Genomic DNA, 16,481 nt, shown 5'->3' on the forward strand with positions numbered 1-16,481 from the left:
CGTGTGGATAATCAGGAACGTGTCCAGGAAGGATCCTTGGGTGCTTGAACACACAGAAAGGGGAGGGCTAAAGGGGGACCTTTGGCTGTCACCGCCCCCCACCCCGGGACCCAGCAGCCACCTTCTTTCTGTCACCTGGGGAAGAGCCCCGAGGACTCAGGCTGGGCTGCTTCCCTCCAGAGAGTTCCTGGCTTCATGTCTGTGGCCCCCTCAACCTAGGGAAGGTCGGATTGGACCGGACGGGGAGGCAGAGCCGGAAGGGACTCTGGGGCCCTCAGGTGGCATCCCCCTGCCCTGGTGGCTCCTCCCCCTCCCAGCTCAGCGACAAGGATGGGGTCCCCGAGACGGAGCTGGTACCCCCCACCCTGGGAAACCAGGCGCCGAGAGAATGGGTGTGGTGACCCCAGGGGGGCACGGGTACAATTACACCTCGCACTGGGTGGGGGTGACGATGACTCCATCAGAATCACTGAAAAATAAGAAACGGCGACAAATCCGGGTGAAGACTTGCTCTCTGACTCTGCAGGCTCGTGCCCACGTGCTGCGCGGCGTAGGATCATGGCAGGGAACGTGCGGATTCCAGGTCTGTCTCCGCCACCCTCGGGCCACCTTGTCCCCGGTGGGTTGCTTATTACAGGAATTACTGTAAAGTGCACGCAGATGGAAGGCATTCACACTTGCCCCCTGTAATCGCTGGATTGGTTGTGCCCACGCTGAAGGATTTTCCAGACCAGCAAAATTGCTCGCTTTGTCCTATTGGGTTATTTGGGCCAGTAGTCGTTTGTGATGAGCACGTGAATGACTTTGTAGGTGAACAGGTGCTCCTGGGATGTTTGAAAGGCCCTTAGGAGGCACTTGGGTGGCTCAGTCGGTTAAGCATCCGACTTTGGCTCAGGTCATGATCTCACTGGTCATGGGTTCGAGCCCCACGTCGGGCTCTGTGCTGACAGCTCGGAGCCTGGAGCCTGCTTCTGATTCTGTGTCTCCCCCTCTGTCTCTCTCTGCCCCTTACCTGCTTGTGCATACACACACTCTCTCTCTCTCTCTCAAAAATTAATAAATATTTAAAAGTACTTTTTAAAAAGAAAAAAGTGCTTTGATGGTGGTGTCCTTTAACTCTCAAAGAGGTGAAATACCCCTCCAGATATTTTTTTTTAATTTTTTTAACATTTATTTATTTTTGAGAGACAGAGAGAGAGACAGAGCACGAGTGGGGGAGGGGCAGAGAGAGACGGAGGCACAGAATCGGAAGCAGGCTCCAGGCTCTGAGCTGTCAGCACAGAGCCCGACGCGGGGGCTCGAACCCACGAACCGGGAGGTCATGATCCAAGCCAAAGTCGGATGCTTAACCGACTGAGCCACCCCACCTCTCCAGATATTTAGTTGACTCTATCCTTATGCCCCCCATTTAATTAATTAAATGTAATTAATTAAGACATTAATTACATTTGCAGGAGGAGACTTCCGGAGTCCCACATCGGGTGGCTGAGCCCTTCCTCCGGCCTGTGGGGCCCGGCTGATCGGCTCTGAGCATGCCCTTCTCTAGCTGAGCCATCCCCTGGATCAAGCCTGTGTTGTTCCCGAGTCAGCACTGGGAACGGCAACACCAGGGGGATTGCAGGGGTGGATGGGGCAGGTTCTGAGAAGCTAGGAGCAGCACACATTCGTTGGTGTGGCCCAGGGGGCTGACCCCAGCAGGAGGTCCCCATGGCCGCCACCCTCTGTTGGGGCCTCTGATGCAGACCAGGCCACAGCAAAGTCCCAACAAGGGGCGGGGGGTGGGTCTCTGTCCTCAGTGCCTTCCTCTCTCTCTTCCAGCCTGTCCTCTTGCCAGGCTCCCACTGCCACCTGAAGAGCCCCTAGGAACCCGACGTCTATACGGCAGATGTATCTGACTCTCCAACGGGGTGAGTGAGGAAGAACACACAGTTTAGGTGACTGCCTCCTCAGAAGGACCTTTTCAGCGTACCAGAGAGTTTTTAAAAATGCAAGGTTGAACCTCTCGTGCCTAAGTTAGGTCCCGGCCTCGCGTGCACGCGCAGCTGCCCTGTCACCTTGCCGTTGGGCAATCGTGCAGGAGGCTTAACTGGGCCACCTGGCAGGGATGCGGCCTGCCATCTGGGTCACATTCCTGCATCCACCCGGCGTGGGCGCAGAATTGCAGGGACCGCATTCATCAGGGTGGCCCAGGGCAGGCTCTTGGCAGGCCGGCTGGCCCACAGTAGGCGGCCAAGCCCTGCCTCTGGCCCCAAGCCCTCCCCACCCCGCCTCCCTGCAGGGCGGCATGACTCAGGCTCTTCGACGGGTCCATCGCCAGGCTGGGATTTGAGGGCACATCCTGTTGACAGCTCACCCTCAGGGTGGGAGGTGGGGGGCCCGGAAGGCCCTGCTGGTGGGGGGATGGCCCCTCGGACCCTCCTTGGTGGGCATCTGCGGGACGGTGATCTAGTTACCCAGCCACTCCAGCAGGCTCTGCGACAGGAATCTGTCTTCCCCAGGAAGGGCCTGGGCCAGAGCAGAAGCTCCCTGTGAGTCCCTCGAATGAACCCTCGATGAACTTCCTTCCCCTCTGGTTTTGAAAGAGTCCGTGCCCCCTGGACTTCAGAGCACAAAAGGCAATTCATCTTCTTTGGACGTATCTGCGCCCAAGCACTCGAGAAACGGGACCCCTTCCTTTCCAGCCTCTAACGTTTTCCTCTTTTCGTAGCATGCTGAGGGAAAGAGCACAGGCTCTGGGGCAGATACTCCCTAGGATCAGACTCTGGCTCTGCCCCTTTCTCACTGTGTGGCCTTGGGTAAGTGACTCAGCCTCTCTGAACTCAGCTTCCTCACTCTGAAAACGGGATGATGCTATCCTCTGCGCGTTGCCCTGAAGACGAAGTGAGCCCGTCCAGCCGAGCGCCAGCTATGGCGTCTGTCCACCAGCCACCCGGCCACATGCAGGGCATCGAAGGGACCCCCACCACGGGGTCGTGCAGCGAGGCCGGGGCCGATTCTGTGGCAGTCACTCCCGCCGGGGGGCGGCTCCCAGCCCTTCCGTGCTGTGCTGCGGGAGTTAGTGCACCTGCCAGGACCATTGCCCTCCCCCCAGAGAAGGGGTCATGCGCCAGGATGAAGCTCGTCAGCCAGTCCTATGAATGGGGAGGAAGGAGAAGTCAAGGTCAAACAGAGAGGGAAGCCTTGTCTGGCACAGAGCCTGACTCTGGTCGTGGGCCACCTTCAATGTCTATATATTTATTTTGAGAGAGAGAGAGAGAGAGAGAGAAAGAGAGGGAGAGAGAGAGGATCCCAAGCAGGCTCCATGCTGTCAGCACAGAGCCCGACGCAGGGCTCGGACTCGTGAACAGTGAGATCATGACCTGAGTCAAAATCAAGAGACCCTTGACCTACTGAGGCACCTGGTGGTGGGCCACCTTTGACAGGGTTCACAGGTGCCCTGTAGCCACCGCGGCAAGACTGGAAGCCAGCCTGAGACACCCCGAGCCTCCGGATTGTGGAAATGACCGGGGCCCTGTGAACGTAGCCAAGGAGATGGTCAGATGTCCCCTCAGACCCCACTGCCCAGGCCCCTGGAGCCAAATCTCGAAGGCATTTTGCCGAGAGGGAATTCTGGGAATGTCTTCCGTGCAGCGCCCCTGGAGGAAACTGCACGTTTGTAATCCGGGGTCGTCTGTCCAAGTTTAAACTCGGTTCGGGGTCGTCCACAGCCCCAGCTGCAGCCGTCCGAGCACACGCGATGATTCAAGAGGTGATCACAACCGTGCGAACTGAAGAAGGAACTTCTCTACCAAGTTACAGACAAACTACAACTCCCAGGACCTCCTCCTTTCCCCTTCTGCAAACTTAGCATAATTACTTGGGATTGAGTATACTTGGGAATAAGTCTATACATCCTGATTTTTTGGGTTAAGCACTTTCAAACATCCATAAGGACAGGTGGCTCAATGGCAACGAACAACTTGAAATGTTAACATGTGTAACTTTGTTTATAGATAGGAAACACATATGACACTTATTAATTTTTTAAAATGTAACATCATCGCGGAACCTCCTGGTTTGGCAGGAAAAGACGTCAAAATACTTCCCTCCTGGGATGCACAGAGTCCCCCCAAATGAGGGACTGGATGGGGATCACCCAGCAGGCCATGTGTGTCTACATTTTGGAAATGTTCTTTACGTGAAACAAAAAAAAGGGACCAATGGAGCCTTTTCTGCCACAGCCTGTGGTCTGTCTCACAAGCAGCAGAACATTCTGCAGTAGACTTGGAAAACCCAGCTTTTACTGTTGCCTCCCTGCCACTGTGGGACCACCTGGTCCAAGGGTCACAGTGATGCCTTCTAGAGAGTTCCAGGTAGGCTGCTGTCTCTGGTGGGTCCTGTAGGTTCACGTGAAGACGGTCTCCCTGGGGCGGCAGTATGAGAGCCTGGCTCGGGAAGGGTGGCCGGGACCCAAGGGCCCCAGCCCCGCCCTGAGGCCCCCCCCCACCCCCACCCCAGCTGCTCACAGAAGCTCCATTCAAAGCAGCCTGGCTCTCTTTCAGGCAGGGTTAACACCAGCTCCGGGAACTTGCTGGAGCCCACCACATCTTGGAAGGTTTGGTGGCGAGGAGAGACCTTTCTGGGCAGAGAGCAGCATCCCGGCTCCTTGGGCTAAAGGGATTCGGGGTGGCGGAGACGGGACTGTGCCGAGAGCGGGGGGTATCGCCAGCCAGGGTGCTGATGGCCAGGTCCTCCACGCAGGGGATGAACGGGCCCGGGCGCAGGGGGACAGTGGCTGGGAGCAGAGGCGGAAGGAGCCTGGCATGCTCCCAGGCTTCCGAGATGTTTCTGTTCCTGTCGCATGGTTTGGCCACCTGCATTTTCCCGGTCGCCCGTCCCACGTCCCACCCCTCATTTCCCCTCAATTCTCTTCTACACAGAAGTCAGTCAGCATCTACCTGTTTACATTCCCTTTGTAAAAACTTACAGCCGGGTGACAAATTCCAAACCAAGGGCTGGTTGTTAGTTTACAGTTTGTTTCAAGCCTCTAAGTGAGCCAGTGGGCGAGTACGCCTGGGAGACACGGCGGCGGCGGCGGTGGAGGAAAGAGACTGGTTCCACCAGTCACACCGGACTGGCCGTCTGGTAACCGGGGACAAGGCCACAGCCAGCCAGAACAGGGAGACGCGGAGCCCCAGGTATCTAGTTATCCCTGATATGCTGGTAAGGGGGCAGCAGTACCCGAATTATTCAATTGCACGGATCTGGCTACAGGTCAGAACGTAATTCGGTGTTTCCTCCAAATAAGGAGAGATTTCTTAAAGAAGGAGCGTTCTTCCCCCCCCCCCCCATTCCCCCCAGGGGAATGTTTAATGGCCAGGTAGTTTGCGGAAAGCTCCCAGGATCATTCTGCTTCCTCTTTCTAATATCAGACGTGCCAAGTAAGGGCTCGCTCCCCGCCCCCTGCCCCCAGCTCACCTGGGCACTCCCTGCCAGCTTCCTGTTCTGTTTCTCACAAGGGCTCCTGGACCAGCTGCCTCCCAATCCCTTCCTCTTTCTCAAAGAAAGGCCCCTGGGGTGTAAACTCCTTCATCCTTCTGCTACTCCCTGCCCACAACTTCAAACTCACCCTCGTCTCTCCTGGCCTGGAGCCTCTAAGCAAGCAATAATCTCCTGTAAGGGCCTGTTCCCTCCCGGCCACGCACTAGGCCTCGTTTAAACCCTTCTCTTGGATGCTTGGGGTCACCTTCTAGCTGGCCTGTCTGCCCCCTCCGGCTTCCTTCCGACCGGACCTCCCTCCACCTTCTGCTGACAGTGACATTTGTAAAATTCCATTTTTTTTCCCGCTCTGTGCTTCATTAAGACAGCCTGCCTCTTCTTTTCCAGGGCGCAATCCACCACCCATAATTGGGGGGCTCCAGTTCCAGCTTCCGCCCACCTCCCGACTGCCTCCAACTCTCACACCCCTTTGCCCTCTCTGCCTCAGGGCCTTTGCATGCACCCACGCGTGCGCACGCACACACACACTTGTTCATATGCCCTTGTGCTGACCCCCTGCCTCCAACCAGGCACCTCACTCCTGTCTTTAACACTTGGCGTCCAGCACAGATTTAGCACATCATCCGTGGTTCTCTTTGCTCTACTGTTCCCAGGGCTCTTGCATAGTAAATATCAAAAATGCCACTCTCCTGTGGGCCAGATCTAGGCCCCAATCCCAGATCTGCCAAACTAGCCTGTCTCCTTAGCGAACTCCCCTCTGAGCCAGCTTCTAAGGCTTTACTTTCCCAGTGCAGGGGCAGGGAGGGGCTGAGGGGGAAGCAGGGAGGACCCCTCCCCTGCAACCCCAGAGCCAGAATCCCCAGTGATGTTAGCAACCAGGCTGACCCTGGCTAGGTGAGCGACGGCTAAGCCCTTGGGTCTGGCCAGCCCAGTTCAAGGTCAAATCCGCCTCTAACAGCTGCAGAAAATACCTGCGATTCACTACTTTGTGATTTAGGCCTTTCCTTCGGCCTTGGAGAATCTGGGGCTAGTGTTTTGCGGCATTTCCTACGAATGGGGGCCAAGTCTCCCAGGTGAGGGGCGCAGGGGGCATGCCGCAGGCGCGCCCGCGCGCGCGCACACACACACACACACACACACACACACACACACGACACACACGCGCACAACGCGCAACGACACACCCACACGACGTTGGGGCATTTTTTTTCTGAGACCTTCTGGGGCAGGAGCACGCCGCCGGAGAGGCCAGGCTCCAGGCCCTCCAGACTTCAGGGATTAGTCGTGGATTTCCGGGGACTTTCCGAGTCCGTTAAAGCCAGACAGTGTCTTGCCGCTGGGCAGATGGTGATCCTAGAAACCACCCTTCCACGCGCACAGGCGCGCACACACACACGCGCACGGAAGCCAAGCCGGCCAGCCCCGCGGCGGCCCTGGGGTCCACCCAGCTGGAAAGCCCCGCGCACCGAGCTGTCGCGGCGCCACGCCGGGGCCACGTCCGCGCGGGGGGAGGCCGGCCCCCACCCCCCCTCCCCGCCACGGCCCGCGACGGTCGCCGGAGGGCAGAGCGGCGCGCGCACGTGGTTGGGCGGGGCCCGACCGGGGCGTCGGGCCGCGGGGCCTTTAAGGGGCCGAGGGTGGGGCGGGACGCGGGGGGTTGGGGGGGACGCGGTCGGGACGGCCCGGGCGCAGGGGCGGTCCCGGCCCCGCAGGCCCCGCCCCGGCCCGAGCCTCCTCCGGCCACTGCTGGGCCGCGGGCGGGACGCCCGGGGCGGCGCGCGGAGGAGGAAGCTCGCCGGCCGCGGCCCGGGACCTGCCCAGACGCGCCGGTCGGGAACGCCGGGCGCCGCGTCCCCATTTCCCAGGTGTGCGGGGCCGGGGCGCAGTCCCGGGCCGCGGCCGCACATCGCCTCCTGCTCGCCCCGCGCGGCCGCCCGGCCTCCGGGCCCGCGCCGCCAGCCGCACACCCCCGGCCCCGCCGCGCCCCCCTCCACGCCCCCCGCGGGCCCCGCCGGCCGCGCGCTCATGTCCTAGGCTCGTCGCCCGCGGGCCCTGCACCCCGGCCGGGGGGCTGCCCTGGGAAGTTGGGGCCAGGCGCGCCGGGTATGCGCCATCACCATGTCCCGCCTGGGCTGGTGGCTCGGTGAGGTCCAGTGGCTGCTCTTGGTGTCGCTCTTCGTCGTGGCCCTGGGCACGGTGGGCCTCTACCTGGCGCAGTGGGCGCTGGCCAGGGCGCGACCCCGGCCCCCGCGGCGGGCTGCCGAGCCTGGTGAGGGCCGGCGCCCCGAGTCGGACGCGCTGCTCGCCTGGATCCTGACGCTGAACAGCTGGAGGAACCAGTGGCAGGCCGCCTGGGTGACCGCCCTGAATGATGAGGCCGAACGGAAAGGGGTGAGTTGTCTGCGAGGGCGGCTCGTGGCCGCGGGGCTGGTGGCCGGGTGCGGGCGGTCGCGGCAGCGCTCTGCCCTGGAGCCTCGCCACAGCCCCGGCCTGATGCAAGTGAGCCTCCCCCGCGGCAGAGCGCTCTGGAAAGTTAGGAGACAGACCGGAGAGCGAAGGACCCGTGATGGGGGACCAAGACAAAGCGGCTGGATCTTGCCCCCCACACATCACGTGTGCCAGACCCCGGGCGCCCTGGGAGGGACTTGTGGGAGGCGCCCACTGCCCTCCTGGCTCCCCTGCCCCTTCTGGAGTCCCAGGTGGATTCCGGTACCAGCGGGACACTTACTGCTTTTGCACCTGATGGATGAGTAACCGTGACCCCAATATGATCCCTTGTGTAGAAATGCATTTTTGCCCAAGAATGTATTTCCCAAAGGCCTGCGTTCCTTGACCCATGGAGGTGGTGGCCGTTTGCTGAGTGCCAGCCACTTGCGGGACATTGTTCGGGGGGCTTTCGGTACCTCGATCTGCTCTTTGGGTCCTCACGACACCTGGCACAGAGGCGTTGTCAACATTGTACAGGTGGGGAAACTGAGGCCTAGACAGGCTCGGCGACCTGCCCAAGGTCACACGGCCTGTGGGTGGCCGAGCTGGGATCGGGAGCCAGCTGCCTCCGCCCTCAAAGCTCAGGGACTTATCACGTAACTGCTCCTGCGTTCTCCTGTGGTGTGTTTCTTCCGTGGCTGATGATGTGGTGACTTACTTTTACACTTGAGACATCTTGATGACAAGCCCCTGGCGTCCACTCTTTCTAGGCGTTCCACAGAGGGATCGAGGCCTGGTGTGTTTGGGGAGGTACCCCCCAGTCTTTGCTCATCACCCTTGGCTGTCACCCTCCTTCACCTGCCTGTGCAGCTCAGGGGAGAAGCCTGTGGCCATTCGCTTTAAGGAGAGTGAACGCTTCGTGTCTGGATGCCTCACCCTCCAGAATAGTCCCTAGGGGCCCCTCTGGCTGGTCTTTCCCCCTGGCCTTGACGTGCCCAGCCAGAGATTTAAAAAACGAAGAGTCTTTGAGTGTAAATGAATATAAATTCATCAACTCAAAAGACCGTGTTCTGAGCTATTGAAAAAATAAACTGTACCTTTTAGATGAAAAAAAAAAAAAAAACAAAACAGCTCAAGGTCAGCTGACTGCCGTCTGTCTTGATGCCTAGAATCTGTGCCCCAGCTGCCCAGAGCTGGACATCTCCTACTCAGGGGCACCCCCTCACCTCTCTCCCTCTCTCGCTCTCTCTCTCAAGTTATCTCCACACCCAGGCTTGAACTCACAACCCTGAGATCGAGAGTCACGAGCTTTCCTGATTGAGCCAGCCAGAGACTCTGGAACCACCCCACCTCTTGTGGGGGACTTAAAGCCATGTGACCTCATGCATGTGCGCAAACACGGATTCGTTTCCCCAAGAGGCCGCTGTCTTTGACCCCCGCGGGTGACCTGGCGTCGTGGGCCTGGGTTCCGTGGCCGCGCATACTTTGGGCTGGTGGTGTGAACAGGTGGGAGCCCCTTCCCAGGTCTCTGTCAAATTCAAGCAAGCCTGGGCCGCGTGATCTGCGGCGCCCCTCACGTCTAACCGTGGGACTCCCGACAGCTTCCGGCGCAGAGGCATGACCCTTGCGTCCTGCAGATGTGGGATGGCCCTGCTTCAGTCGTGTCTCTTCATGTCTTGACGTTTCTTGATTGGCCTAAAAAAAATAGGGTTGCCTTAGATGGGATGCTTCCAGATTACCCACGTGCCTGGAGCGTTGAGGAAGAAAGGAGGAACGCTCTGGTCTGGAATTGGTCTTTGGTCGGCCAGGTAAAGCCGAGAACACCGAAGAAATAGCTGAAGGTGTTGCCCAGGTCACCCGCATTTTTTGTGTGGGAGCGGGCCGCGCTCTGTGTTCGGGGACAGAGATTTGGCCTGTGTGTTCTCTGTTCTGTACGTGCTGCTGGCCACACCTGCAGGGTCTTAGACATCAGTGTTTCCCCGGTGTCTGCCCGGAAGTGGCAGTAATGCACCGGGGTCAAGCTGAAAACAGGCAGATCTGCTCTGATGGCTTTGCGAGGACGCAGGTTCATTGCCATCGTGGTGTCAGGTGCGGATCGGCTGTGGGTGCCTGGTGTTTCTCCGCCCGCCCTGATGCCTGGAAGTGTTGCTTGATTTGATCTCAGATGGCACGTTTTGCAGACAGGATCTGGGTAAGTGAGTCGTCGTACCCTGCCCTGTCCAGGCCCACCGCTGTCCCCGCGCTGACTGGCGGCCTGGGTAGAGCAGGTGCTGGTGTGGCGTGAGTGGTTGTCCCGACCCTGGTGGCCGGCCAGCCCCGCGGGAGTTTCCCTTGTCTTCCTCCTCCGGCTCCGTTCCCGCTAATCCCCGATTAGGGTTGACACCCGGAGCCTGCTCTCCGCCCCAGAGCAGCAGCTTAGCGGTGCCCTCCTGCCCCTGCCCTGGCCTGGGACGCCCCTTCTCAGCCCGTCACTGGGGGGTTGAGGACACACTGGCTGGCATCTTCCATGCAGGTGGAATTGTCTGTCACCGGAGACAGTGGCCCTTCCCCACGTAAGCTCTCTGCTCCAGCTTTGAATTTTAACTCTGGAGGGAACCCTAAACTCTGTAGCAGAGCCCCTTCCGTGTGCTGGAGAGGCCGGGCTCACCTAGCCCCCGGGCGGGTGTCCCTGTGCTGTGCCCGTGGCTGGAGTCACGCTCGCCGTGCATGGCAGGTTTCTCTTTGAGACCCACACGTTCCCGTGATTGAGGCACAGCCGCAAAGGGTGAAAGGGCGCAGTTGTTTGACCTAGCGTCCTAACAATGGGCATCTCTGGCGTCCGAGGACGGATCAGTGACTTGCGGCCTCTACTTTGACCCCGGATGACCAGTGACTGTGGCAGTGCAGGCCGCTCGTGTCAGATGGGCCCCTGGGATTCCGGCTCTCGCTCCAGAGGCATTTGTAAATTAGGCGGGATGGTGACTCGGGGAGCCACAAGAGGAAAGCCTTGCCGCTGGGCCAGCTGGTGGGGTGGTGCCGGGGGTTTGGGGAGCACAGACGGGTTGCCCCTCCTCCGCCCCACAGTTCAGACCCGGTAGGTTGGCCAAACGCAGTCAGCATATACTGTGGTTGTCCCCAGCTCCCCAGGTAGCTTCTCGCCAGTGAGGGGCCTGCAGAGACACCCCTGTCCCTCAGCCGGCCACCAGGCAATCAGGGTCCCCCCCACCCAGCCACACGTCCCCCCTGGTGCTGCAAACACGGGATTCCCATCCAGCTGGTGGCGGTTGAGTCGCGGAGAACAGAAAGCCGCCAGAGCTGGCTCAGTCGCCGGCCTGGGAACTAATACCCCAGCATCCCAAGGCAACAGCTGGCGCTCTCCCTCCAGCCCCCCTGCACTTACCTGAATGTTTACAAAGCGGTTTGTGGTGAGCGTCAGCGGCCCCGCTGGTGCTGTGTGTCCCCAGCACCCAGCCAGGAGGCCCTGGAAGCCAGGGTGCTGGTGGACGGGCAGCCGGGGCAGGGTGTCCCTCTCAGGGCAGACGCTGCCGGGCCACACGGGGGGAGGGTGGGGGGTCGGAGGTGGGCCCAGAGCGAGGGCTTTGTTCCGTGGCCGGTGCTTCTCGACTTGGATGGAAGGGGGCTGCCCAGCTTGGCTGAGGCCCTGAGTTAGGAGGGTCACCAAAGCTATTTGTCTCTTGAGTCATTTGCCTGGGGATTTTTTCGGAGGAATGTTCTCAATGCAGAGGACCAGCACTGCGGGACAATTTGTGGTCTTTGTAAAAAAAAAAAAAAAAAAAAAAAAAAGACGCCGTGTGAACTTGAACCGTGTTATTAATAGCTCTGACTTGTGTATGAGCCTTGACATTTGAAAAAGTAAACAAAGCGACAAGACTTCACAGTTTTTCGCCGCGAGCTTTGAGCAGCGCTCACAAAAAATCCAAACTTCGTGACCGGCGCGCGCGGCCACAATATACGAGGTCAGTCGGTAAGAACGTGAAGGTGACTTTGGGTCAGGGCCGTGGATCTGTCCCACCCTGAACCGATTGTCTTTCTGTTGCTCAAACATTCAGGGTTCTGTCCTTGTGGGGCCTTCCCACGGGCCATTCCTTTTGTCCGGAACACTTCATTAACCTTCCAGGTCGCAGCGCAGAGGCCCCCGGGCCTCCCGTTCTGTGAGGATGCTGCCCCAGCCCCAGCCCAGCCACCTGCCCTGCTCCCTGCACCTCGTGGTCACTTGTGCCCTGGTCTGCTCCCGGGATGGTGAGCCCGGCCAGACCCCCGACCCTCCGGGCACGGCCGCCTCTGCACCCAGCACAAGGCTGGCCTGGAGCAGGTGGCAGTCGGGGGGTGAATGTCAGGCCCTGGTAGGAACCTGTCCCTGGAGGAGGAGGAACGGGGGGGGGGGGGGCACGTGCATCACCCCGTCTGGACACAGGCCTTCCCTCCCTGGGAGCCGGCCAAGCCTGGGCAAAACAAGCTGTTTCATGTGCTTTGTTTTTCACTTCTAAAGAATCAACAGTAAACGAGGCTCACTGATGACTTTGCAAATTGTCAATCCGCAACCCGGGAGGAGGCTCCAGTTCCGGCTGGGCTTTGCGCTCACCCGTTCTCCTAAAGAGACAGGAATTCGGGGGAAGGAAGAGTGGGTGTCTTGCGTACGTCAACTTGAACGCGGCCAAAGCTAACTTCCATTCCCACCGGCCCAGCCGTGGGTTGCTGAGGAGGGAGGGGACTTCTCGAACGGCTTGGAACAGTGTGTGCCCTATTGAGGCCAGAAGGCAGCTCTGGGGCTGTGTGACCTTGGGCAAGCCTGACCTCCCTGTGCTTCCTCGGTAGAAGAGGACAGTTTGGGGTCCAACCTGGAAAACAGTCCACCACGGGTGAGATGGGCCCCGTGTAGGGCAGGTAGGAAGAAGGGTCAATAAAGGTGGGCAGTTTCCTTGCAAAGCCTTTAAAAAGAAAACAAAACAACTTTTTACTGCTTTTAGATAGAGTTACAAAAATAACAGAGTTCCATACATTTCCTCGCCCAGCCTTACATAACCAGAACATAGCATCGGAACCAAGAAATTAACATCGGCACAATGTTACCAGAATTCCTAGTGCCCTGATACAAGCAGTGTGACAGAGAAGGAATTGACATCCGCACAAAGCCTTCAGCTGAAGACCTTCCTCGAATTTCACCCAGTCTGCCAGTACCCTTTCATCGTTCCGGGGTCCCACGCAGGTCCCACGGCGGGCACTGAACCGTGGTCTCGCCCAGTCTCCCTGAGTCTATAATCGTTCCCCAGGCTTTCATTGTCTTGCATGACCTTGAGGACTCTGAAGAGGATGGATTGTCGTGTTGCCCCATGCCCCTCAGTTTGGTGTTTTTACAGGATTGGGCTGTGAAACCACAGGAGTCATGTGCCCCTATTAGTGTCCTGTATCGTGGGCTTTGTGATGTCAGAGTACTTACTGCTGGGACGTTGGCCTCGGTCCCGTGGTTAGGATGGTTTCTGTCGGGTTTTCTGCTTTATACCTTGTCTCCTGTCCTCGCCTTTGTGGTGAACAGATACTTCGGGGAGCTACTTTGAGACGATGTAAATTTGGCACTTGTCAAACTTCAGCTCACTGATTTAGGCATCCAGGGTGTACCTGGTCTGCCACATTTGCTTCTGTACAGTTTGTGGCTGATGGTTCTCCGTTTCCTTCTCTCCTGCGTTTATTCATTGCAATTCTACCGCGAGAAAGAGCTACCTGTCTCCTCCTTGTCCGTATCCACTCGATGATCGGCACTTGTGTGGCTTGTGGATATTTCTTGGTAGCCTCTTGTGTTCTTCCATCCCGATACCAAACGTCTATTGATTTAACACTTCCTTTCTTCGTGACTCCACAAGACGTTTGTTCTAGACTCCTCTCCAGCTTTTTATTTTCCCCTCTTCCAGCCCTGGGTTCAGCCACTTCTGCCAGCAGTGCTGATGCCTTTCCTTGGGGAGGTGTTTAGAAACCAAGATCTGGGCATCGTGTGTGCTCATTACTGCTGGGGTCTCATTCCTTCCAGACCCTTTCAGTGCACAGAGCTCGGAAATAAGTGTGTGTTTGCACATGTCGGCCATTCTGGACCTTTCTGTCCGCCTCTGAGAGAGCATGACTTCACACTGATGGCTCGGATTGCAGCCCAACAGCGCAGAGTTCAGCCTCCTTCTTTCCTTAATTGTACCTTCCGTCTCCAAGACTGAGGCATCTGGCCCTTCCTGTCTGTAACATATTTACTTACTGGGTCAGTTCTAGGACTCGCACAAAGTCGTTTCAGCATTGCTAAGGTTAGCACCCACGAGAAACACACCTACTGACGAGGTTATGCCTGCTGCAGTCAGGCTGTTGTTATCCAAAGTTTCTTAGGTGAGAGGTGTGTCTTCCCACCCCTTTGGGGGTGGGGGTTATGGCGTTCATTTGTAATGGGGTAGGTTTGTTTGTTGGTGTTTGTGTTCCATCAGGGATTTCTCCCACATCCTGACTTTTTTTAGAGTTCATTTATTTTTTTTTAAATTTTTTTTAATGTTTATTTATTTTTGAGAGAGAGAGACAGAGGGTGAGCAAGGGAGGGGCAGAGAGAGAGGGAGACACAGAATCCAAAGCAGGCTCCAGGCTCCGAGCTGTCAGCACAGAGCCCGACGCGGGGCTTGAACTCACGAGCTGTGAGATCGTGACCTGAGCCGAAATCAGCTGCCCAACCGACTGAGCCACCCAGACGCCCCAAGAGTTCATTTATTTAAGAGAGAGAGAGAGAGAGAGAGAGCAGGGGAGGGGTGGGGCAGGAGAGAGAGAAAATCCCAAGCAGGCTTCCCACCATCAGCACAGAGCCCGACTCGGAGCTGTGAGATCGTGATCTGAGCCAAAAGCAAGAGTCAGATGCTTAACCAACTAAACCACCCAGACACCCCCCGCTCCTGATTTTTAAAATTCATTTTTTACCCAGTGACTTGGAATGCCACGTTCGACGTATACGAAGTGTGTCCGTGCATTTGGGTGTATTCTGGACGGGCTGTTCTAGTCCCCTGGACCGTCTGCGTGTTCATGCACCTGCACCACACAGTTTGAATCGCGGAGGTTCTGTAACATGTGTTCACGCTGGGTGGTCCTCCTCCTGGTTTTCCTTCTCAGCGTGCTCCTGCCGATGCCTGTGTGTTGCTTCTCCGTGCGGGCATGAAGTCTTGCCCTGTAGACTCTGCAACGGACAGGGTGTGAGCGATTCCGCGTGCTCGCTGGGCTTCCGGAACCTGAGCCTCAGGCAGCGTGGGAGGGAAAAGGAATCCCTGGGTCCTTATTTGAACACAAATACCGTACTTCCTTTGCGAGACCGCCGCTTGACATTGAATCTCCCAGCGGAACCTTCTCAGGGTTTCAGTCCCAAAGGTGCCGGAGGTGGGAGAGGACAACCTGCATCCACTGATCTGGGGGCAGCAGGTGATGATGTTGAATCTCTATCAATCAGCTCCCTGAGCCAGTGGTTCTGTGCGCTCAGCGAGCTCGCGGCGGGCACCTGCCGCTGGCCAGCAGGGCACACAGACACGGGACACAACCTCCGGCCATGGGGAGTGTCTGCAGAGGGGCCCGGGCCGTGACTGCATCTCTCTTGAGAAGTAGACTGGATTCTCCCCTGATGACTTTTAGGGGGGAGGTAGATGTCACTAAAAGCAGGGCGAGGTTAGAAGCATGTTAACGAGAACGTTCTGTGTCTTTCAGTGTCACTCTTGGTCCTCGGGAATTGTTAAGAAACAGCCCCGGGAGAACTCCATCACTTGCTCGATGGCACTGTGCTTGCCAGGAGAGCTTTGGTGCATTTTGGCTCAGGTCATGATCTCGTGGTTCGTGGGTTTGAGCCCCACACTCTGACAGCATGGAACCTGCTTGGGTTTCTCTGTCTCTCTCTCTCTCTCTCTCTCTCTCTCTCTCTCTGTCTCTCATTCCCTCTGTCTGTCCCCCCACTCAAAATAAATAAATAAACTTAAAAACATAAGAAATTGAAAAGGCCAAGGCTTGGTTGACTATCCCTGCCCTGATTTATTATTTTATAAAACGTCAGTGTTACCGCCTTGTGGACATATTAATTTAATTGCCTACGTCTCATTTGGAGATTAAAAAAAATTTTTTTTAAGTTTATTTATTTTGAGAGAGAGCGTGAGCTTGGGCTGGGAAGGGGGGGCGGGTAGAGAGACGGGCAGAGAAAGAATTCTCAGCAGGCTCCGTGTTATCAGCACAGAGCCAGATGTGGGGCTGGAGCTCCTGAACTGTGAGATCGTGACCGGAGCTGAAATCAGGAGTTGGACGCTTAGCCCACTGAGCTACCCAGGCACCCCTCATTTGGAGATTTTTAATTGCAAAAACCAAAATGGACCTAGGCTGATAAGCCGCCGAAGGGTTTACTCACGGGGTGCGGTAAGGTGCACAGAGCTGAGGGCAGAGTTGAACCAGGAGACCTTGGGGGGCAGGAGCCCGGCGGCTCCAAAGCTCTGGGCAGCAGGGGCTCAGGAACCCGCTCCTTGGGCACAGCAGCCAGGCTGGTTCATTCTGAGCCAAGGGATCTCAAGTTCCAGCCAGAGGCGGCCGGGCCC

General features: G+C 57.7%; 1 protein-coding gene across 8 annotated transcripts in view; it reads left to right on the forward strand.

Annotated features, from left to right (window-relative positions):
* Nucleotides 1-7,455: 7,455 nt before the first annotated feature.
* Nucleotides 7,456-16,481, forward strand: part of C2CD2 (C2 calcium dependent domain containing 2) — a 50,538-nt gene continuing 41,512 nt past the window's right edge. For 5 of the 8 annotated variants that reach the window (XM_027041560.2, XM_027041561.2, XM_053220529.1 and 2 more), the window contains exons 1-2: nucleotides 7,456-7,869; nucleotides 15,613-15,720. In XM_027041560.2, the coding sequence (XP_026897361.2) occupies nucleotides 7,597-7,869; nucleotides 15,613-15,720 (381 nt within the window). In that variant the 5' untranslated portion in view covers nucleotides 7,456-7,596. The remainder of the gene's footprint in view (nucleotides 7,870-15,612; nucleotides 15,721-16,481) is intronic. The other 3 variants (XM_053220534.1, XM_053220531.1, XM_053220532.1) reach the window with 1 other exon arrangement.

This window comes from Acinonyx jubatus, chromosome C2 (assembly GCF_027475565.1).
Source record: "Acinonyx jubatus isolate Ajub_Pintada_27869175 chromosome C2, VMU_Ajub_asm_v1.0, whole genome shotgun sequence".
Lineage (NCBI taxonomy): Eukaryota > Metazoa > Chordata > Mammalia > Carnivora > Felidae > Acinonyx > Acinonyx jubatus.